At 44.9% G+C, this 22,970-nt stretch overlaps 1 protein-coding gene across 2 annotated transcripts in view; it reads left to right on the top strand.

The window, feature by feature from the left end:
- NPHP1 (nephrocystin 1) overlaps positions 1-22,970 on the top strand; it is a 708,547-nt gene that overhangs the window by 419,107 nt on the left and 266,470 nt on the right. For both annotated transcript variants that reach the window (XM_085612188.1, XM_085612187.1), the window contains exon 13: positions 1,303-1,413. In XM_085612188.1, coding sequence (XP_085468314.1) covers positions 1,303-1,413 — 111 coding nt within the window. The remainder of the gene's footprint in view (positions 1-1,302; positions 1,414-22,970) is intronic.

The following is a 22,970-nucleotide window of genomic DNA, read 5'->3' as shown; positions in this document are numbered from 1 at the left end:
CCCATTGTGTTCTGAACCCTCATAGAGCTGCACTCTTTACATAGATGTTGGAATTTTTTTTTTATATATGGTCAAAAAAGTATTCAAACAACGGTAACGCAGTTCACCTGATACACAGTGTGATCTCTGCCGCAAAACAAATGCTTCCAGCTGTAGAGTGCAATTTACTGGCTAATGAATTTCAAATGAAACATAGAGTATTTCTCTTGTTTGTTCTTGGGAAGCAAAATGACCACTTTAAAAAGTGTTTAGCAACTGGGCAAATAATCAAATAGTTCATTATAGCAGTGTGTCTGTTTGCTTAGAAAGTCATTAGGTCAATCTAAAAAGGGTAATGCATGTATTTCGCAGACCTCTTGGAGGACCATAATGCCATCTTTTCATTGATTGGATCCAGTAAAATCGTAATTGGAGACCAAGGGCCTGGTTTAGATCTTGGCGGATGTGCTAGATATTCTATACAAGTGCCATGGGATATACTGCACTTGTAATACGGCGGACGGGATATCCGTTATGTGTGTGACGTAGTATCCCATCCTCCAAGATCTGAATTAGGCCCTAAGTGATTAACGCAGTACTGAGTACACATTGCAAAATTGCCATCCATATGTCTGCATGCATGCACATAAATCATGAAGGATATGTTTTATGCGGTTAATAAATCATTGGCAAAGCCAGTTGCCCGATTTTGTGTTAGACCCAAGACCGATTGAATTTGCGAGTTCTTGGTTTAATATGCCCCACTTCATCACACACCACACCCTGCTGCGCAGCTCTCATAATCGCATCAGCTTAGGGTATTTCTTTTGACTCTGAATTGCACCACAGTGCCACTCTTGCACCCTATGTCCGGACTAGTTTCCAGTTTCCTACCTACATTTTACCGTTGCTAGTCTGTTTGCCTCTGTGCATCACTTTTATGCTCTCCTCTGTCCTGTTCTACTCAACCATTAGATTTTAAACATGTAGTTGTGTTTTTTTTTCTAACAGGATTCCAACCTGTATCAATTTTACTTTGCACACATCTTCTGAAATGTGACACCTGCCCTTCACACAGCAGGTGATCCTACTGCGCTGCTGATGACTCCCTTTTAACGTCAACAAGGGGTGGCAGTGCTGCTTTTTTGGAATTCTCCCAGATTGAACTGGCTCTGCCAAAAAAGCCAACATACAGTGAATATAAACGTTTTTATTACTAAACTCTGTGTTTGTTGATTATTTATTTTAGTGATTTTCTGCTAATCTAGAAAAAAAGTGTTTACATGACAGTAACAGCTTTCATATCTATATATATCTTTTTAGGTCTCTGGCATCCTGCCCAGCTTGCTTGATGGTGACTGTTTTGTCAGATGCAGTTCCCCATCCACAGACATTGGATTATTATTTGAACTTGGAATTACTTATTTGCGCAGTGTAAGTGTTTGCAAGTGACTCTATTTTTCAAGCTATGAAAAGCTAATTTGTTATTGCCACTATGATGACTTTTCTCCCTAAATATGTTTTTCTGCTGTCTCCCTTCAGGGTCATGTATGTATTATGCTAAATTGGTGGTCTGGGTAGATTCTTCTGCCTTGTTGATGTAAATAAAACTGTGATAAGATAAATATTATTAAGAGCTGTTCACTATCACTGCAGGCCTGTCAGTTGTAGCATTGTGAACCATTGCTGAAAAGGTCAATGAAATCATAGGAGCAGAAATTATCTTCTAAGAACAGTCCAAACTTTAGACCTCTCTCTCCTGGGTGGAGGCAAGTCTACCCAATGGTCTGCTAGACACTACATTTTCCCATCTGAAAGTCATCCTTCACATTACAGCATATGACATCAGAGACCTGAAAAAGGTAAACCACATCACTCCAACACTGAAGAACCTACATTGCCACTCTCTCCTACCCTCCATGATCAGCTGTTTTACTTACAAGGCCATCAGAAAGGGCACCGTTGTGGCTCAGAAAATAACCAGTGGTGTAGCACGGGTACCATGGACCCTAATAAAAGTAAGGTAAATTGAGGTATAGTTAAGGTGGCATAGACGTCTCAAATTCCTTTGCCAACCTGTGCCAACAGTGCTTGAATTGTTCCCTGGCATCAGGGTAGGAACCCTCTGTAGTCAAAGTCAACAAAGTAGTCCCACTACACTCAACAGCACTGAAAACACATTGAAAACAACCGTAGACTACCGGGATTTTTTCATATATTACTTTCTGATATTCCTAGGCTGGTAGACCAATCCAGTGTAAAGGGGGGAGCTCACTAGACAAGAAGTGTGACAACGACAGTGGCACTCTTCGCAGGAGTGCCAATCTTACAGAACTGCAACATGTGCTTTGGATGACACCTTTATGAATCTCTACTGCGTTGATATTCAGTCTAAATAAAAAGAAGCAGTGAGACAGCAGTACTATGCGACCATTTTCACCAAGGAACTATTCTTATTCTGTGCAGTGCTTTGGTAATCTTAATTCAAGCATTTGAATATTTGAAAGATCCAGTGCTAAAGAAGAAAGATGTTACTTACCTGGTACTACAGTTCTTCAACACTAGTATTTTCATACATTGACATGCACCCACCTCCTCCTTATGCATGAGGCTACCAATGTGTAAGAGATGAGGAATTAAAGTCTGATTGTTGGTGCCTCTGAGGAGGGATAGAGCAGTAAATACATTTACTTGATTGGCTGCACTTAAGGTAATATAATGAGGTGGCTTGTCATCTGATAGTCTATACAGCTCATTTCAATTTGCCCGTCCCATTATTTATAGAAGCTTGGGTTGCCTGTTCTGCACCTACCGTATAGAGAAGCTCTATTTTCTTGTCTAGCATCTGCAGTTTAGAGAAGATTGTTCTACATATCTTGTATTTATTATGGTTCAAAGAAGCTTCCTCTGACCCGCACCTATCGCTACAGGAAACTGTCTACCTCTAATGCATCTGTGGTTCAGTGATGGTTGTTCTGTTTGCCCTTCATGAGTGGTTTTAGGAAACCTGTTCTGCCTTTCTTCCATGTATGAGAACGTACACCTCTTATGCTGCTCTTGGCCTCCCCCAAGATTCAGCATACTAAATCTGAAGTTGTTAGATATGGCGCTATAAGCTACACGACAGGGATGAGCCATTAAGGCCACATACAAGAGAAGTGGTGTAAAGGTTGCTGCCAAGTGCCATAGTACACTCAGAATCACATTAAAGCCAATTTTCAATTAGAGGTTTTATTGTTGTATTATGCAAAGGAGCAAACCCAGAGTTCACAAACCCAAACAGTTCTCACAAAATGACCTCAAACAGTTTCACAGTAACATGCGAAAGTGTAGAAAAGGTGGTGGCTACAGCCTATTATATGATTGGGAACCGTTTTTAACTGGTGGACAGGCTTTGCAATGCTAAGTGCACACACTTGGAAGAAGTACTGACACTGCCCTGGCCGCAATTAGCACATTTTCTTCTTTTTTTTATTTGATAGGAATTTTATTGAAATTTTACATAATCCAAACATAAGATAATATAAAGAAAGTATAATTTGTATAAGTTTGCACGAGCAGACAGGTAAAAACTAGTACGAAAGTTAAAAGCAAATCATACATGTGGGGATACACAAGTCGCCGGATAGAATCGGTGAGGAAGGATTGTGATGAAGCATATACATTGGGAATAACAACGTGATGACATGGCGCAGAATTAAAGCACCATCTGTGAAAAACGGAAGCAATATTTATAGCTTAGCATGAGATCGATGTACATTTACATGAGAAAATATTTAGCAGTAATAAAGGAAGACAATGGCTCAATGGTATTGGAGTATTGAGGGATTTTAGAAGCAAAAATGGGTATGTGCTCACTGTGAGAAAGGAACCGTAAGTGGCTGATTTCCACATATGTGACTGATGAGCGGTGGAGGCAGTAGAGTGTTTCTCATGAATACATCTAGTTGTGGATTCCTCACCTTTTAAATATCACCCTTGTGCAGCATTCCATTGAAACTTTTTTTCTATAGCTCTCCCACGTCGATGAGGTCGTCACAATATCATGGCTCCGCACATGACGTCATGTTTAGCCATAAGAAGACCTCATCAGTGTGCAGTTTCCTTTTTTCCACGCCGACTACACATAACGGTTTTTCCTAGGCTCTCCATATTGAGTGAGATTTTTTCCTTTTCTGTAGGTGCAACGTTGTTGCAAGTTAATATGTCTCCTATGCAAAAGTCAGAATTCAAGCCCTGCAGGGACTGCGGCAGTCAAATGTCCAACACTGACCGGCATGATGTTTGCCTTTGGTGCCTATTGTCTGATCGTGATGTTGAAGCCTGTTAGTCGTGGCTTCAGATGAATCCAAAGGCTTTAAAAGAAAGGGAGCTGCAGCAACAAATGATGAGCGGAATGCTGAATGAATCAAACATTCCCCCCCAGTCAAGAGATCTGGGTTAAATCTATTGTTCTTTTGCTCACTACTCCACCCCAGTTTGGACCCAGCCATATTCAAATCAGTCTTGATCCTGTTCCTCATGAGAACTGTCTTGCCCTAACTGCCAAGCCGAGTCTTCCCTGGACCGGAAACAAGCATCCTGGGATTGGTTTCGGGGTAACACCCCATATCAGCCAGGCTAGCTTGAATCCAGTGGCACAGCAAGCAAGGGACATACACCTTTGCATATCCATCCCATTTAGGGCGAAAAGTGCTGCAGCAACAAATGATGGACAGAATGCTGAATGAATCAAAAGTTCACCCCCAGTCAAGATCTGGGTTAAATCAATCATTCTTTTGCTCACTAGTCCACCACAGTTTGGACCCAGCCAAATGCAAATCAGTCTTGACCCTTTTCCTCATGGGAACAGTCCAGCCCGAACTGCCAAGCTGAGTCCTCCATGGACCGGAAACAAGCATCCTGTGACCGGTTTCATGGTAACACCCCTTCATCAGCCAGGCTAGGTTGAATCCAGTGGCCCAGCAAGCACGGGGCCCACATCTAAAAAGAAAGGGAGGCAAAGCTTTTTATGGCTAGTGCTAAAAAGTGGTGGAGAGGTCGCTGATGGACCCAGCCTTGATTGGAGTCGCTTTCTCCCCATACTTCGAGGTCGTTCAAACGGAAGCACAAGAAGAAGCAGCGTCAGAGTTCTCAACGTCGCAATTCCAGGGATGATTTGCCGCGGTCAGTGTCCCCCGGGTATGAAGACTCGTAAGAGAAGAGAGGAGATCTATCCGACTCCATTTCCAGGGGTGCCTCCGGTGTCGGCTTTGGCTCCGAGGCTGGCGACTCCAACTGAACAGCCTCTGACAGAGCCAGATTCAGATCCAGTGGCCCCTCTGCTGCATTCAGCACCACTGCCGCCCATCCGGGAGCAGGAGTATCTGGCGTTCCTGACTCTTAGATTGGATCGGTTGACCTTCTTAAATGCTATGTTTAGCATTTTTGCGAGGGCCACAACTCCATCTGATGCACTAGCTGGCCCCATTGGTCCACTTTCATACATTTAGGAGACTTTCCAGCACATTTCCGAAAGGCGCCCTTTATGTCTTTCATGCAGATGACTCTGGCATCCTGGCCTCCTCCAGTGCAAGACAAGCAGCACCATTGCAAGAAGTATGAGAGTCTTTGACGCTGATTGATCCTTTATCTGCACTGTCTGGATCTGAACCAGCGCTGTGTCACCCAGAACCAATTTCACCTCCATCCGATCTACCACCGGCGTCTTGCTGAAGTCACTGACACCGCCTCTGGTGCTGTCGAAACCGGAGATAAGGTCTCAAAGAGAGGCTCAGAGGCTTTTGGAGGAAGAGCAGTATTTTTATGAAAATCAGTTTGTTGAAAAGGGCGAAATTGTGGTTTTGGATCCAGATTTTGATGGACTGGAAGTCGCAAGTGGTCTGGATACCTCTCCGGACTGGGAGTTTCTATGCCAAAAGGGTATTGCACATTTTATCACATTGTGATCAGAAAGGATGCAGAGGCTTCAGAGTAGCTTAGGCTGTAGAGTTGCCTCTACCTTCTGCGAAGTTTGTCAAACTTGTTGACTCAGGTGCTTCATGCATCCATTTTATCATCTGAACCAATGTTGCCGTTTAATGAGGCTCTTACTGAACCTACCTTGAAATATGGCAAAAGCCTAGGTCTTCGGCAGCGGTGTCCAGGTCCATTGCCAGGAGGTACAAGCTGGCTCCCGGGGATCCAGTTTGTCGTCACATCCCACGCCTGAAAGCTTGGTGGTACAGGCTTATTGTTCTGCCAAATTGTCACTTGGCAACTTACTGGCAGCTCCGGCTGACAGCGAGTCTAAAATCAACACATGCTAGATGTTTATTAGGGTGCTAGGTTTATGCTTTAAAGGACTTGACAGGTCGCTCCGAAGTTGCCTGGGGATCTCCAGGGTCATTTTTCTGGGCTCCCGAATGATACTCAAGCAGTGGCTCACCAAGTGATACAGTCAGGTCTGGACACAGCTGACTCAGTGGCAAGGGCTATGGGTTCCTCTGTGTCCACAAGAAGACATGCCTGGTAGAGGGTGTGGGTTTTCGTGCACATATTACTACAGGTGGGTTTTCGGGCACATATTAGCACCATAGACCAGGTCTTTCGTTTTATCCTAATATACTGGTGGACCGTAATCCTTGGCAAGGGCAGTATGTATGTTGCCTTTGTTGATCTTAAGTCAGCTTTTGACCTGGTCTCTCGTAATAAACTCTGGGTGGTGTTACAGGAGATGGGGATGCCCATGGACCTGCTCTCCCTTATCGCTCACCTTCATGAGAAAATCTTTGCTCAAATACGTTGGTGCACACAGGTGAATGTTACTAATCCTTTTCCCGTAGAGAAGGGAGTGCGCCAAGGATGTGTTATGGCGCCCACATTATTTTCTCTTTTTATCAATGGAATTACCAATTTTTTATCAACTGTCCCCACTGATGCTATGGTTTTAGCAGGCAGAAAGATTCCAATTGTAATGTTTGCAGACAACAAGCTCATTATCTCAAAAACCCCTAATGGCTTACAGCATGCATTGATACTTTTTGAAGACTTTTGTACCTTACGAGGTTCAAAAATTAACATAGTAAAGACTAAGTTCATGACTTTTAAACAGCATAGAACATTTAGGGGTGGTATAACTCTGGATGGGACACGATTAGAATAGGTAGACACATTTACCTGCCTAGGAATCATCATACAGAAGAAAATGAAATGGAGTCATCACATTGACACTATGACATTTAAACACCATCAACTTGCTGGGGCTCTATATAATGAATTAAAAACTTCACTGACAAAGCCAGTCAATTCGGTGCTACAGATTTACAATACGAAAGTAGTGAGCTGGGTCTTGTATAGGGCAGAACTTTGTTTTTTTTTTTAGAAACGTACCCATTTAGCCATTGCAGAAAACAGATTCCTCAGAATGATTACCAGCCTACCATGAAGCACTCAGGTGCTACCTTTGTTGAACAACTTAGGCAGAAAAGCTCTGGCAGACGTAACTTGGTTAGGCCCCATCTTATATTGGCATAGAATCTGGTCCACCCAGGAACTGGCAGCTTATGCAGATGGTCTTAGAGATATTATCAAGGTGGATCATTTTCACAAAATTATTTGGCTACGAGGCGTTAGAGATTCCCTGACCAACTTGGGTTTGCCAAATTTGTAGGAAACCCCATCTAGTACTCCATTTCCATCAAAAGATGTAATAAAGGAAAGATACTGGGCTCTGGTTGCTCAAAATAATCTCAGGAAAAGTGATAGCACACCGTTGACGGGGGCTTTCTAACATTAAACCCTGGCCAAGTCATGAGCACTATTGGGATGTAATATCAAAACCCTTTGATCGTAAACTATACTTTCAGTTCAGAGTGGGTTCCTTGCTATTGATGTCTTTCACTGTAAAATGGACTACATCAGGTCAAAGCAAATGTCCCAATTGCTCTGATGAAGAAGAAACCTACTCCCACATACTGTTTGTCTGCCCTGCCTATGCTACCCCGAAAAGCATGGCTCGCGCAGACTTGCAGGAATTTTGGTACCGGACATAGTAGCTTGGCCTTGAGAATCTTGTGCACTGATCCATCACCCTGTTATGCAATTCCGGTAGTCAAGTTCCTAACCTGGATGTGGAACATCAGATCACATATATTGTCTGCGAACTTATGAACCTGGCTTTATGTTTAACTGGGTTTGTAATGCTGGCACCTTATTCCTGAGCTATGGCCATTTCTTTTTAAAGTTTTGGGCTCTTTTGTTTTAATCGCTTGTATTCCCCCTGTTGCTGTTTTTTAACTCATGATCTTTGTTTATGACCTTTAAAAAAATACATTGTCTTATCCTTTCTAATTGTATCTTTTGTAACAATGCTTTTATGACATGTATTGTCGAATAAAGCCTATTTTGACTAAAAACAAAAAAGAGGGGGTGGGGCTTCTCAACAGATGTGCAGGCAATATTGATGGATTTGCCCTTCAGTGGATCATGGCTGTTTGGTGCCAAGGCAGATTCTGCTCTGCAAAGGTTTAAAAACCGGCGAATTAGAGGTTTTTGGGTCATCAGTCGCAACCTAAGGATTACAGACAGTTCCGTAGGGTTTGAGGTTTTGGTTGGAACGTGTCATTTTTGAGGAAGAAGTTGGCAGCAACAGCAGGCCTATAATCCCCTTTATAGAAGCTACAGAGGAAGGGGCAGAGGTCGTCAGCGTGGATCTGCCCATCAGCCAGCCTCTTTCTCCTCTTCTTTCTCCCTGGCCAATGTTGCAGGAAAGCAGCTCCAGCTTCACCATCTTAGATCATGCTTGCCCAATGGGAGGACGGGTGGCCTATTTTCTGCCTCACTGGAGGTCTGTCACTACAGACCTCTGGCATTGTAGAGAATGGGTATGCCCTATCCTTGTTTGTAAGTGCATCTTCTGCTCCTCCAACAGAATGTGCAAACTCTGCTTCAGAAGGGCGCAATATAATTGGTTCCAGAGCAGGAACAGGGTCAGAGATGCTATTCCCAATACTTTCTGACTCCCAAAAAGTATGGTAATTTACGGCCGAACCTCGACCTCAGGAATTTGAACCTGGTACTCAAGCAGGAAAAGTTCAAAATGCTGACCCTGGCACATGTGCTTCTTGCACTGGAGAATGCGTATTTACACATCCCCATTCTGAAATCGCATCAGACGTATCTCTATTTTACAGTTGGGTCTCAGCATTATCAGTTTGTGGTCCTTTCGTTTGGTCTTTCTTCCGCGCCTTTGATCTTCACAAAGATGATGGCAGTGATAGTGGTACATCCCAGAAGGTCAGGGATTCCAGTATTCCCGTATCTGGACGATTGGCTGATCAAAGCCAAGTCGCCAGAGATGGTGTTGCACCATTTGCTTTTGACAGCACAACTGTTGTTCAGCCTTGGTTTTCCAATAAATATACCCAAGTCTCATTAGGAGCCCTTTCAGTGCAACCTGTTCATAGGGGCAGTACTGGACATCACAGTGAGTTGTGCTTTCCTGCTGCCTCGGGGGGTTCAGGACATTCAGGCTATGATTCCGCTGTATCATAAAAGAGCTTTGGTTCCAGTCCTGAAGGTCTTGCTCCTGCTTGGTCTGTTGGCTTACTGCATTTTGTTGGTCAACCGTGCTTCAGTGGTGCCTCTGCAGACAGTAGTTTCCGCATAACAGAGCTCTCAAGGAGTTGATCAAGATCTCCATAGACACAGCAGCGGATCTTCATTGGTGGGGTATGTCCAGCAATTTGTCTCAAAAGAAGCTGTTTCTCCCTCCACCTTCGGGTGGCAACAGTAATAACAGATGCTTCTTTCCTAGGGTGGTGAGCTCATATGGGGGATCTGGAGACCAAAGGTCTTTGGTCTCCAGATGGAAGATTGTTGCATATTAGTCTTCTGGAATTTTTGGCAATACTTCTGGCTCTCAAGGCCTAGCTCCCTTCCCTTCCCTTCCCTTCACAGTCAATCAGTTCAAGTTTTATGGACAATACTACTGCAATGTGGTATATAAACAAACAGGGAGGAGGAGGGTCGTATCTTTTTTGCAGAGAAGCTCTGCGACTATGGTCCTGGGCTCAGACCATCAGACTTAACTCTTAGCAAATCACTTGGCCTGAGTTCTGAATGTACAGTCCCAGTCAGCATTATTCAGCTGATCATGAGTGACGTATCCATCCGGAAGTGGTTTAGCAAATTTTTGGGAAGTGAGGGGATTCCTCAGTTTGACCTTTTTGCCACTCACGAGAACGTGCACTGCCCTTTGTTTTGTGGCCTCCAGTATCGGATGCAGAGAGCATTGGGGGGCGCGTTTCAATTGGACTGACCTTTCCCCATACCCTTGATTCCTTGGGTTCTGAGAAAGATTCGCCAAGACCAGGCCCAAGTCATATAAAAAGCCCCGGATTGGCCGCAAAGGGTGTGGTACACAGGCCGTCTTTAACTCTCATTGTGCCCTCTGTTTCGTCTTCATCTCAGGGCAGACTTGTCGGGGCAGGTTCTACTCTCCACCTCCATAGCCTGCACCTTCATGTCTGTAGATTGAATGGGGCAACGTGAGTTGTTTCCCTCTCCCATCAGATGTGGTGGATGTTATTTTATCAGCCAGAAGACACTCCACCAAAACAGTCTATGCTGGCAGATGGGCGAAATTTGTGAAATGGTGTGGAAAGAAGTCAGTTGGACCTTTGAAGGCCCAATTTTCAGACGTTTTTAGTTTTGCGCTATCCCTGGCACAGCAAGGTTGCATGGTTGTAAAGATTAAGGGGTATTTCTCTGCCCTATTGGCATTCCTTTGTTTGACAATCGACCTTCCTTTTTTAAGTCCCCTATAGTTTTAGGGTTCATTAAGGGGCTTACTAATATGTTTCCTCCCACTTCATTTATTATGCATCAATGGAATCTTAATCTAGTGCTTACATATCTAATGTGTTCTTCTTTTGAATCCTTACACTGTTGCCCGTTGTGGCTTCTTTCTTTTAAAACTATATGTTTAGTAGCGATAACCTCTACTAGAAGGGCGAGTAACCTACAGGCTCTTATTACTAAGCGCCTCTTTCATGACCTTTCATGTGGCTTAGTTGGTGCTTAGAACCAGAGCTACTTTCCTGCCAAAGGTAGGCATTCCGTTCCACTTGCCACAGTCTATTGATTTGCCTACCTTTTACCCTCCCCTGCATTTATCGAAGGAGGAGAGACTACATCATTTGGACCCTAAGAGGGCGGTGAGTTTCTATATAGACAGAACTTTTGAGTTCAGATTGGATGACCAGCTATTTGTTGGATATGTGGGCAAAATGAGAGGGAAAGCAGTACACAAGAGGACTTTGTTCAGATGGATAATCCTGTGTACCAAGATATGCTATGTCATGGCTAAGAAGGAGCCATCTGCAGGTATTAGAGCTCACTCTACTAAGGCTAGGTCTTCAACTTCTGCTTTGGCTAAAAGGGGTCCCTGTGGTTGACATTTGCAAAGCAGTAATATGGGCCTCCCTCCACACTTTGCCAAGGCATTATTTCTTGGATTCGAACGTGAGTAGGCACAGCCATTTTGTTCATTCTGCTTTACGGGATTTCTTTGGTGTAGGCAGGCAGGCACCCACCTTTGAGTGCGGGACTGCTTGGGGATTCTGTTCAAAAGGTTAGGAATCCACAGGTAGATATATCCATCAGAAGAAGAAGTTACTTACCAAAAGTAACGCTTTTTCTGGTTTTACAGTATCTCCTCACTGACCCACCCGCCTCCCTATTGTCTGTCGGCTTCTACTGAAAATGAGTTTGATTGTATTTGATGTATGGCATTTCCAATAGGAATGCTATGAAGTTCATGGATAAGCTATTGTACATACATTTTAAATGCATTTTAGTTGTATTTATAAACGTACGAGATTGCGTTGGTCTTTGCCTTATAGCATCGGTGTTGTTAGGTCACCCGATCACCTAGTCGGCACTGATAAAATGGGTGGAAAATGATATCAGTACACCGACGAGGCCTTCTTATGGCTCTAATAACGTCACGTGGAGCTGCGTGCGGAGCCGTGGCATTGTGATGTCCTCATCGACATGGGGGAGCTAAAGAGAAAGGTTTCTGTTAAATGCTGTGCATGGGAGATATTCAAAAGGTAAGGAATCCACAGGTAGATACTGTATACACCAGCTAAAGTGTTACAGAAGGTAAGTAACTTGTTCATATTAGTGGTGAGGCCTTATGGGGTTTACAGTTAGTGAAATAGGTGGCTCTAGGAGAATGGCTAGAAGTAGTGCATCATTGGATGAACTCAGTTGAAGGTCTAAAAACCCAATAATGATGGATTGAAACTCATGTTTAATCTGAAATATGAATAGTGTCGAGAGGAAGATGTAATACTCTGTCCCAAAAAGTATTGACAGCGTAGCACTAGAAGTTCAGATGTGGTAGATCACCTGTTTCTTTTCTACGGTTACAGCAAATTGGGTCATCTAAGAAGCCAACTTTGTTGAGACGTGATGGAGTCCAAAAAAAGTCTATGTGGGAGCCTGAATTTGGTCTAGGAAAGAGCGGGTTTAATTTTGTGACAAACGACCGATTTCCAAATAAAGTTCCAGTTCTCTTGGGATATAGAGCTATGTTGGTCCCATTTTTCCTGTATACCTAGGTTTAGTCGTGTGGAGATTGGTTGTAGGAGTTTGTTGTATCTTGAGCCCTTGTGTCCTGATCTATTGGCTACGGCGATCAGCTTTGGAAAGGAGGGGTCTCTGAAAGATGGTTTGGCTTTAGATAGATAGGAGTTAATTTTAGGAAATCGTAAAAATCCCGATGTTCTTAATTTAAAGTGGTCTGGAGCTCTTTGAAAGTAAGTGGATAATTTTCTGGGCCTAATTGTAACAAAAAGTGGATCCCTTTTAGAGGATCAGGATTTCCAATGGAGTGGGGCACCATTGATCTTAAGTGACGTGTTATTCCATAGAGATATCATGATAGGGTACATTACCGGGATATCTAGGTGTTTGCCTAATTTTCTCAAGGCCTGTTTAGTATTTTGAAAGATTTGTTTGGCTCGGAGGGATGATTTAATTTTGATGGATGGTAGCATGAGGGGGTGAAAGTCTTCCAGGATTGCTCATTTGAGTAGGAGCCAGGCTGGAATGTAGTCTATTGGTGGGGAGAACCACATAAAGCCTTGTTTTCCCAGGAAACGGGTTTGGTAGTTTTTGAAGTTTGTAAACGTTTACCCCACCTAGGATTACAGGGAGACAAAGTTTCTTAACTGATATCCTGGATCATTTATTTTGCAGGATAAAATTATATAAAAGTTTTGTCAAGTTTGTGGTGCAAGTCATCTGAGAGGGTAAGTGGGAGCATGCGTATGAGGTAGTTTGCTACAGGTGTGATCACCATTTTCATTGTCTTGATGTGTCCCACCAGGTAATAAAGTTGGGGTTCCAGCTGTCTAGAAGATTTTGTACTTTCTAGAGGGTATTTGTTTGTTACGTTTAAATGTATCCACTAGGTCTGATCTGAATTCTGTCCCTAGGTATTTTAGGTAACCAGTTTACCATGCCCGTCCTGAGTCTTCCAGGAGGTCTCTGGAGCAGAGGTTATTTAGACCTTTGACTTTGAATTTGTCTCTATTGAGACTGTAACCTGCAACCAGAGCATATCTATCACTAGTACTAATAAGTGCTTTATTGTAGGGGCAGACGTTATCTGTCACAATCAGGATATCATCAGCAAACGCCTCTACTGTTATTAGGACATCGTTATAATCAATGCCGGTGATTACATTGTTAATTTGGACATTGTAGAGAAGCGTCTCTAGGGCAAGGATGAACTGGGAGGGGAAGAGAGGACGCCCCTGTCTAGTACCCTTCTCTAATTTAAAAGATGGGGAGGCAAGGCCACCTACTCTTATTTTAGCACTGTGGTTGCTGTAGAGGGGCATAATCATGTTGATTAAGTCTTTGCCAAGACTGAACTTTGACTGGGTTTCCTTCAGAAAAATTGATGACACTTTATCAAATGCCTTATTGTCGTCTAGTGGGATAGTCACAGTTTCTGAGGATGCAGTTTCTGCTCTTTAGTAATCGAGTATTACCGTTGGTGAACTTTTATGAACCATACTTGAGATCCACTAATTAGTTTGGGCAGAAGTGGTTCTTATCGGGTCTTTACCATCTTGGGGAATAACTATTATGGTGGCTTTAGTTGTCGGTCTGGTAAATGACCAAGATTATGCAAAGTGATGAAATAAGTCTACTATTGTAGGGATTAATGAGGGTGCAAATGTTTTGTAAACATTTACGGTGAAGACAACCAGCCCTGGGGCTTTGTGTGACTTGAGGTTTAATTGGTAACTGTATTTCTTCTGCGCTACGTTTTTGTCTCTCGGGATAGCTGTGGAAGGTTTAGTTTATGTAGGCTTTGCAGGACTTGGGCGAGGGCTGGCAGTCATCCTGGTATGACTCATAGAACTCTTTGAACACTTTTAGGATCTTTTGGGGATTTGTTTGTATATTGTTCTTTGTCTTTGATGGAATTAATATTTTTTGGGTTTTGCTTGTGTGTCAGATAGGTCCCAAGCATTTTCCTTGCTCTGTTTGCGTCACAGAGTTTCAGGCCTTTGAATTTGTTGATCCAGACCCCTGCCTTCTACCTTAGTAGTTTATTGTATTCATATTTTTTGTTTAATAAAAGTGTGAGGGTGATGGATTCTAGATTCTAGATGTGGAGAGTTTTGAGATGTTTAATATCCGTTTCTCAAGCACCTATCTTATTATGTTCTTTGTTTAATTTTGCCCTTGATTGTTGCTTTTAATGCAGCCCAAAGGTGGGTATCGATTTGTCATTAAAACGCCATGTGTTAATGTTTTGGTTTAGTATTAGTCCTTGCTATTGTCAAGGATATGAATGAACGGTCAGATAATAGTCGAGGTAGCAGATTCATTTGGACAATGAGGTGAGTAAAAGCACCTGATATAGCAAATATTAAATTCTTGCGTTTGAGGAGTGTGGAAATTAGAACAAGGTGTAAGCTATTGTCACAGGGTGTTGTAATCTCCAAAAATCCATCAGATTGAATCTAGTGCAGATGTTTAGCAAGGCCTTGTGAGATTTTGATGAATGGAGAGAGGATTTCGATTGTCTGTCTAGAGTTAAATCAAGAGGAAGATTAACATCTCTGCCCATTATTGTTAGTTCGTCTCCAGGGATATTTTTTAGGGTCTCACCCCTGGATTCTCAAAAGGGTACATCAGTTTCTGATGGATACATCTGCCAGTGGATTCCTCACCTTGCGAATATCCCCTGCGCCAGCAACATTCGGAAACTTTTGTAGCAGTCCACGCCGATGAGGTCGAAGTCGACGTCACCGAGACACGGCTCCGCTCGCGACTCCGCTGACGTCACCGGTTCCATAAGAAGACCTCGTTGGCGTGATGACGTCAGTTCCCTTTTTTCCGCACCGTCGACGCCAACGGATTTCGGGAATCGCTGTTGGTAGCTTCATTGTTACTTTCTGTTTCTCTGGGTTTTCTCAGTTTCTCTTTCAAGAAAGATGTCGACAAGGAAGTCGGGCTTCAAGCCTTGTAGTGAGTGCGGCAAACACATGATCACGGATCCACATGACGACTGTGTGTGGTGCTTGTCATCTGACCACAATGTGGATGGTTGTTCTTGCTGTCGCAAGATGAGCTCACTCAGTATCAAATGCCTGTTCCTGAGTTGTATTGGCGAAGCATTCTATACAATAGATACAACTCCGGGATAGGCATTCGATACTGAATGAGTAACATAACCGATATTATGCTTTACAAGTATAACATCACTTCGATAACTAGGACAAATGGCACTAAGGGATTCATCACAATAGAACATATGCTGTTTAGGTAATCCCAACATGACACGTGGTGGCCCAATCTAAACACCTCCCCACGCGCTAACCAATGAAATCACACCATATATTTTCCGATTACACATGGCATGTCTGGGGTCACCTGACCCAGGTTATGAGTTCTATATCTATTGTAAATACTCCTCCTAAATTGGACTATAACGTTTTTGTAGATGTTAAGCCCTGATGAAGGCATATCCCTGTACGAGATGTCGGGTGCTAGCTTCATTGCTCCCCTGTCTTTAGGCCTATGCACCTCCTACGTGGAGAATTTGATTACATAGATGCCTCCTAGCAACATCGGCCACGGTCATATAATTTCTAGATCACTGTTTTCACTAGAATGGGTGCAGAGCTCAGTACCCACCTTACTTGAGAGCGTAATTTGCAAAAACGATCACAGCAACTATCTTCTTGCGCTCATGCTGGAAGCTGTGAAACCAGTGAAGCATGAAACTTCAATAAGGCCCTCGGCCCAGATGGGTTACCGATAGATTTAATTAAATGGAACCCGGATTTCTGGGCCCCGCTCCTTTTGAATGTTTTTAACAATTTAATGCACGCCCCGCTACCTAGCACTTGGGCAAAGAGCATTATTGTCCCAATATTTAAAAAGGGAGATTGGTCTCAGCCTGGCAATTATAGGCCGATCTCATTGATTGATAATACCCTTAACATTTTGGGCAGAGTTTTATACAAAAAGATCCTTGAATGGTCAGAGGAGTGTAGTATTCTAGAGCCTTGCCAGTTAGGTTTCCGTAGCAAGGTTGGTACTAATGAACAATGCCTTAATCTCAACTTGTAATTGGGAAGTATACTATCGCTCGAAACTCCCCGGTCTATTTGGCCTTTATGGATTTGTCCTCAGCATTTGACCTTGTGAATAGGTCAAGGCTGTGGGCTATTCTACTGGCCTATGGGCTGGATGAGCCACTGGTTCATTTTCTGGCATATATCCATAAAGACCTCGAGGCACAGGTGAGGATAGGTAGTGGGGGAGAGGTCTCAGGAGTCATTAAGGTCAGAAGGGGGGTCAGGCAGGGATGTGTCCTAGCCCCCCTCCTTTTTATTATTTATATTAATAATCTAAATAAGTCTTTGGTACCTATGACCCAACATGTCCCCATGATTCTCGGGAGACCTCTTCCTGTACTACTTTACGCAGATGATGCGGTTCTTATAGGCAGCACTCCTAATTCTTTACGTATCCTAGTACAGTCCTTTGTTAAATTCATGGATAGTTTGGACTTGTGCGTTAATTTAAAAAAATCATTTTTAATGTCCTGTGGCCCTAGAAAACGCCAGCTTAGTTCTATTGTTGCCGGCAATCAAAAATTGACAAGTACCTGTACATTTCCTTATCTTGGAGTAGTCTTTGCTGCGAACGGCTCCTGGACTGAGCATCTTACTCACTCCAGGAGCAAGTTCTCAAAGACTATTAATTCTATTTTTGGTTTTCCCCGCCCAAAGAACACAGATGCTATTTTAGCTATTTTAATTTTTTTTAAATTACAATGTGTCCCTGTGGCCACGTACGGAGCTGAGATTTGGGGCACCACAGATAGTTCCTACATTCAGCAGGAAGAAAACCGGTTTTGTAGAAAGCTGTTGAGTATCCCAATCTCGACCCCACAATACATTTGCCAGAAGGAATTGAATTTAAATTATATATCTGATTTTATACGCGCTCGCCCAGCTCTCTTCTGGCTATCAGTCTGGAAGAATCAGGCAGCTACCTTAACTAAAAACATCATAACAGACTGTTTGAAGTGTGAGAAGGGGATGGATATTCCTTGGCTATCTCGAGTGTATCAAAGCTTATGCAGCGTCAATAAGGGCTGCATTTTCTTAAATCCTAGTAAAGCAGAAACTGTAAATAAAAGAGAACTTAGAAGCGCTCTTTATTCATTATATAACACCGTAAGAACTGTGTCGGACTCAAATAAACCTACTGTTTCCAGTTATATGGCCTGCGAACGGCACTGCTACCCTCTACCAAATTATCTCACCTTACCTATGAGTCGGTGGGAAAGGAGCCTCTTATTCCGCCTGAGGGCTGGGACAGTTAAATTTGCTTTGTGTTTCCCATTGGGTTATCATCCGAAACTCGATTCACTACCCTCCCATGTGACGGGGTGAGTGGCCAATCAATTCAACACTTTCTGTTTTTCTGCAAATATTACATGAAATATATCAAGTGGCTTCTTTTCCCATTTTTTAATAAGAGCAGGCCTATTAGTTTGGTTTCTGCTTATTCATGTATGCTTGCCTTGGCTGATGAAGACCTGGTTTTTCGTCTAAGCACATTTTTGAGAATTGCCACCAGGGCGCGTAAGACAGTGTCTAATCACTGAGTTTTATTCACGTACGGATAGTTCTTAGCCATCGATTGGATTAGTTTTATATATTAGTGATTTATTTATTATTGAGGACTCTTGTTTTATTCTGTCATCCGAATTTTATGATATTCTGTTTATACAACTGTAATTCTAACTATTATGTATTGTTACTTTTTTCCCTGTCATTTTTAACCATTGTCGTACTTTTATGGATACTATGTTTATCCGAATAAAGTTTTGTGAACTGAACTGAACTGAACTGAAACTTCAATACAAATAAGTACTAACACAAGTACTTTGACTGTCTCCCCAACTAGACCTGTAGGAGTCCTCAACCCCACAACTCCCTCTGCTAATATCTGGAGAAATTCCAGAACCAAGGGCACAAACATCCCAGTGGGAGGTCTAGGAGGCAGGGTCTGAGCCCACTGATGAAGGACAATCCAATGAGGTGTACTCTATCCCCGGCTTTTGCTGCGCAGTTATCTTAAACTGCGGCAATCATTGAATTATCAAACTATCGAATTACAAGCCACTGGAAAACACAGATATCTACTTCACGGACACTAAACCCAAATCAGGCACCCAGGCAGTAATTGAACCACCAACCGAAGAGGAGAAGAGTAATAATCCTGTAAGCCAGATGCTAGAGTCCATCACACACAAAGTCTTAATCAGCAAGCCAGCACATTACCCAAAAGTGGCAGGCAAAAAGGAGGGCAAAAATAGTAGCCTGATTGAAAGGAAAGTTTAAGGAAAGGAGGGGGAAATCACAAACAAAACACATAACAATGGATGAGGAGGAGTATTACAACTCTAGTGACCTTTTCACAGAGCCAGCAGAAGGACACAAGGAGAATCCGCTGTACCCAATATTTAGAAAGTCAACCACACATACCTACAAGCCCCCCCCACAATGGCAGATATAGAGGCGGAGAACACAACGAAACTGAAAGCGTCCCATAGGAAGAAAAAGCAAGTAAAAATAATTCCCTCAAGGTGTGAAACAAAAGGTAAAAGAGGTTGCTAAATCACCTGTCCTGACCTCATCAATGCCGCAGAAGTATAAATAATAAATCTTTCAGGGGGAAAATTGCTGAAATATTTAGAGAAGGCCCATTATCTCCGGGCAATCATATTCCAGCACAGACCTGGGTAAATTACTACAAAAGTGTGTACTCCACTGGTGACTGCATACCAGCCCTGGCAGAACGCAATGTCCCGTCGCAAAGGGGGTGCTTAATCATCTTGTGCCAAGAAGTAGAAATTGCAGTCCTGGAACAGAAGACTAACAAAGAACATGGTCCAACTCTGTACCAGTCGATATGTTTCGCATCAACTACAAGGCCTGCTCCATAGCCCTGGCTAAGATATTTAACGTGGTCCTGGGACTAAACAACGTCCCTTGTTTCTGGTGATTCCCCATCAAAGTCCTATTCCAAAAATGGAAATAAGCTGCTAACAAGTAACTATAGGCCAATATCGCTTCTGGACAGTTCCGTGAAATACTTTGGGCGTGTCCTAAACAGGTTGCATGTCTGGACCGACAAAAACACTGTCTTTATAGACGCACAGGCAGGGTTTCGTAAGGCTATCAATACTATCCATCAAGCCGTACAACTATACATGGTGTGTGTCAAATACACGTAAATGCTCAAGTGTCCCCTTTATCCTTAATTGATCTTACATCAGACTTTGCCTTCGTAAATAGATCAAAATTGTGGAAAACGCTTAACGAACAGTGTGTTGAATATCTTTTACAAGCCATCAAAATTCTACACAATGACTCGCATGCCTGTATTCATTATGGAAGTAGAGGAGAATGCACCCCTTATTTCAACATCTATTTAGGGTGTCAGAAGTGTATCCTTCCCCAATTCCTATTCTCCGTCTTTCTGAGCAATTCTGAAAAATTCTTATTTAAAAGTCACACAGGTGGGAGGAGCCTAGCGCGCATCCAAGATGGTCGCGTGAGCACAGGGCTCCCCGGACCCTTGCTGCTCCTCGGAATTTATCCTGAGAATATCCTGATGTGGTTTATGGAATCTGACAGATGAAGACCGGCTGAGCACGTATCTCTTTTCAGAACTCGAATCGGACCTGGGAATCCTGAGTTGTCGTTGTTCGAACTTTTGGGACCCACCAGACGGAGGTGCCCGGGGCGAAGGTGAACCGTGGAGCCGTGTCGTAATTGAACAACAGCGGCTGCAGTGCGGTGCCAGTGGCCGCTCTACCACTTTCGGTTTCACTTTCGGACTTCAGGGGGCTGGCCTGCGAATGCACTTGTTGTGGCGGGGTGTTTCCTTGGCCTCTGCGCGAGGCCTTGTCTCCGCCTGCCACTAGTGTGCCCATCGCCTTGGGTCCCCCCGCACCGCTATATTGTGGTCTCTGGTGAGGCGCTGGTCTGCGGTGCCGGTGCCCCTACGACTCTTGATCGGCGGTCCCCTTCGGTGTCCGTGACCACATGGGGGGCAAGGGGGGCCCCGAGGGGCGTAAGACTAAGGCCTCCCTCCGCGGGGGACCGGTCCAGGCCAACAACATGGACCGCTACACTCAGGGCAGAGGGTCCCCTGGAGCGACCGGCCCCCCCCCCCCCGGATGCCGTCGGTGGTGGCACGACCGTCTCTCCGGAGCTTTCCCTGCAGGACATCATGGGCGCCATTGATGGCATCAGGGAAACCATCGCCACGCAATACGAGGCCCTGGCCCGTAAAATCGACACGGTGGCAATCGATGTCAACTTAATTCGGGCAGATCTCTCCAAAACTAACGAGAGGGTTCAGGCTCTCGATGTGCGGACCTCCACCCTTGGTACGGATGTGTCGGACCTGCAGGCCGCGCTTGGTGACATTAAGGCGGTCAACGATCAGATGGCCCGGCGGCTGGAGGACTTCGAGGGACGGGCCCGACGCAACAACATCCGTGTCATAGGCGTACCGGAGTCCACTGACAGCCGCCCGGTTGACCTCCTGGTCGAGGAACTCATCCTCCAACAGTTGGCCCCTGCAGGCCTAAGTAAGTTCTTTGCCGTGGAGCGGGCCCATCGAGTTCCGGGCGGTCGGCCACGGCCGGGGGCCCCCCCGAGGCCTATCGTGGCCAAACTGTTCCACTATAGAGACCGAGATGCGATTCTGCAGGCCTCACGGGTCCACGGCCCGGTTCGTCATGAGAACTCATCCATTATCTTTTATCCGGACTTTACCCAACTTGTCCAGAAACAGCGGATGGGATTCCAGGGGGTGAAGCGTCGTCTCCGTGAACTGGGCCTAAAGTACTCTATGCTCTACCCTGCAAAACTCAGAGTGGAACATGAGGATCGGACTGCCTTTTTTGACTCTCCTGTGGCCGTGAGTGACTGGCTGGACTCGCTGCCGGACAGAGGTGACCGTCCCGGGCCCTCTGCAGGCGCCGAAGGTGACGGGTCCCCTTTGGAGTGACTTTCGGTCCTTGATTTTGCCATTTTGCATTGTTCAGCTTTTACTTCTTTTGTTCATTTTGTCTCACTAGGACCTGTGTGGGGGGCGGGCGGGGACGGGTCCCTTTCCTCCTCCGGGGTCTTTTCGTAGAATGGGGTTAGTAGGGCGACAGGCACACTGCAAGTTGGGGGGGTTTTCTGGCCCGCAGGGGTGCAGGGTGGGGGGAGTTGGATTTGGGGGGGGGTTGGGGGGAGGGAGGGGTTGTTTTGCTGTGTGTTTTTTGTTCGCAGGGCGAGGTATTGATTTTTGTCCAGATTCGGGAACTGTGCTACTGACTGGGGGGCCTTTGATCTATTGGAGGGGATGGGGGGGGACGGGTTGAGACTGATGTCATGGAACTTCAATGGGTTGGGGGATCGTATCAAACGGGGTGTAGTACTGCAGTATTTGCGTCGTCTGACTCCTGATGTGGTGTTTATCCAGGAGACGCATCTGGTTGGCAATGTTTGTCATGCAATGAACAGGGGGGGATACCGCCTCGTGGCCCATTCTGGTTTCACAACTGGTTCCAGGGGGGCGGGCATTCTCCTGCGATCCTCACTTCCGTTGGATATCACTAGGGTAATCTCGGATGACAGAGGGCGCTATGTGTGTCTGACTGGGAGGTGGGAGGGGCAGCCCCTTTCCCTGGTCTCAGTTTACGTCCCCCCGGGCCTCCAGAACTCCACCTTCGCGGACTTGGGTCGAATGCTGCTTGAACTTCCGGATGGTCTTTTGCTTATGGGCGGGGACTTTAATTCGGTGGTTTCGGGTGACCTGGATCGTCACCCACCCAGGGCCCTCCCCGCTGCCCAGGCATGGCTTGGTGGCCTGCTGGAGACCTTCGGCCTGGTGAATAGTTGGAGATTAATGCATCCGACCCAATGTCAGTACACCTTTCACTCTGGGGCGCATGGGAGTCTTTCTAGGTTAGACTATTTCCTTATGCCCGCGGCACAGACTGGTCGGATTCGAGAGGTTAGGCACCTGGCGCGGGGTATTTCCGATCATTCCCCGCTGTGGCTGCTCTTTGACACCGAGTCGCGGTCTGCAGGGCGGATTGCTCCCATTAACCCGTGGTACCTGCGAGACCCTATGACTCGCGACAGCCTGGTTAAGGCTATGGACCAATACTTCCTTGAAAACGAGGGGTCGGTGTCGTCCGCAATGTCCCTGTGGGAAGCCTTTAAAACCGTAATCCGCGGACACGCCCTCTCCCAGATAGTGGTGGCTAAGAAGCTCAAGAGTGAGGCAGTGGTGAAGCTGGAGGCTGACATCTCGGGGCTGGAGTCGGCCTTGGAGACGGGTGTCACTCCGGACGGGCTCCATGCCCTCAGCCTGAAACAGTTTGAATA

The sequence above is a fragment of the Triturus cristatus genome, chromosome 6, assembly GCF_964204655.1.
Source record: "Triturus cristatus chromosome 6, aTriCri1.1, whole genome shotgun sequence".
Lineage (NCBI taxonomy): Eukaryota > Metazoa > Chordata > Amphibia > Caudata > Salamandridae > Triturus > Triturus cristatus.
Note: the sequence above shows the minus strand (reverse complement) of the source record. Positions and strands in the feature narration are given on the sequence as shown.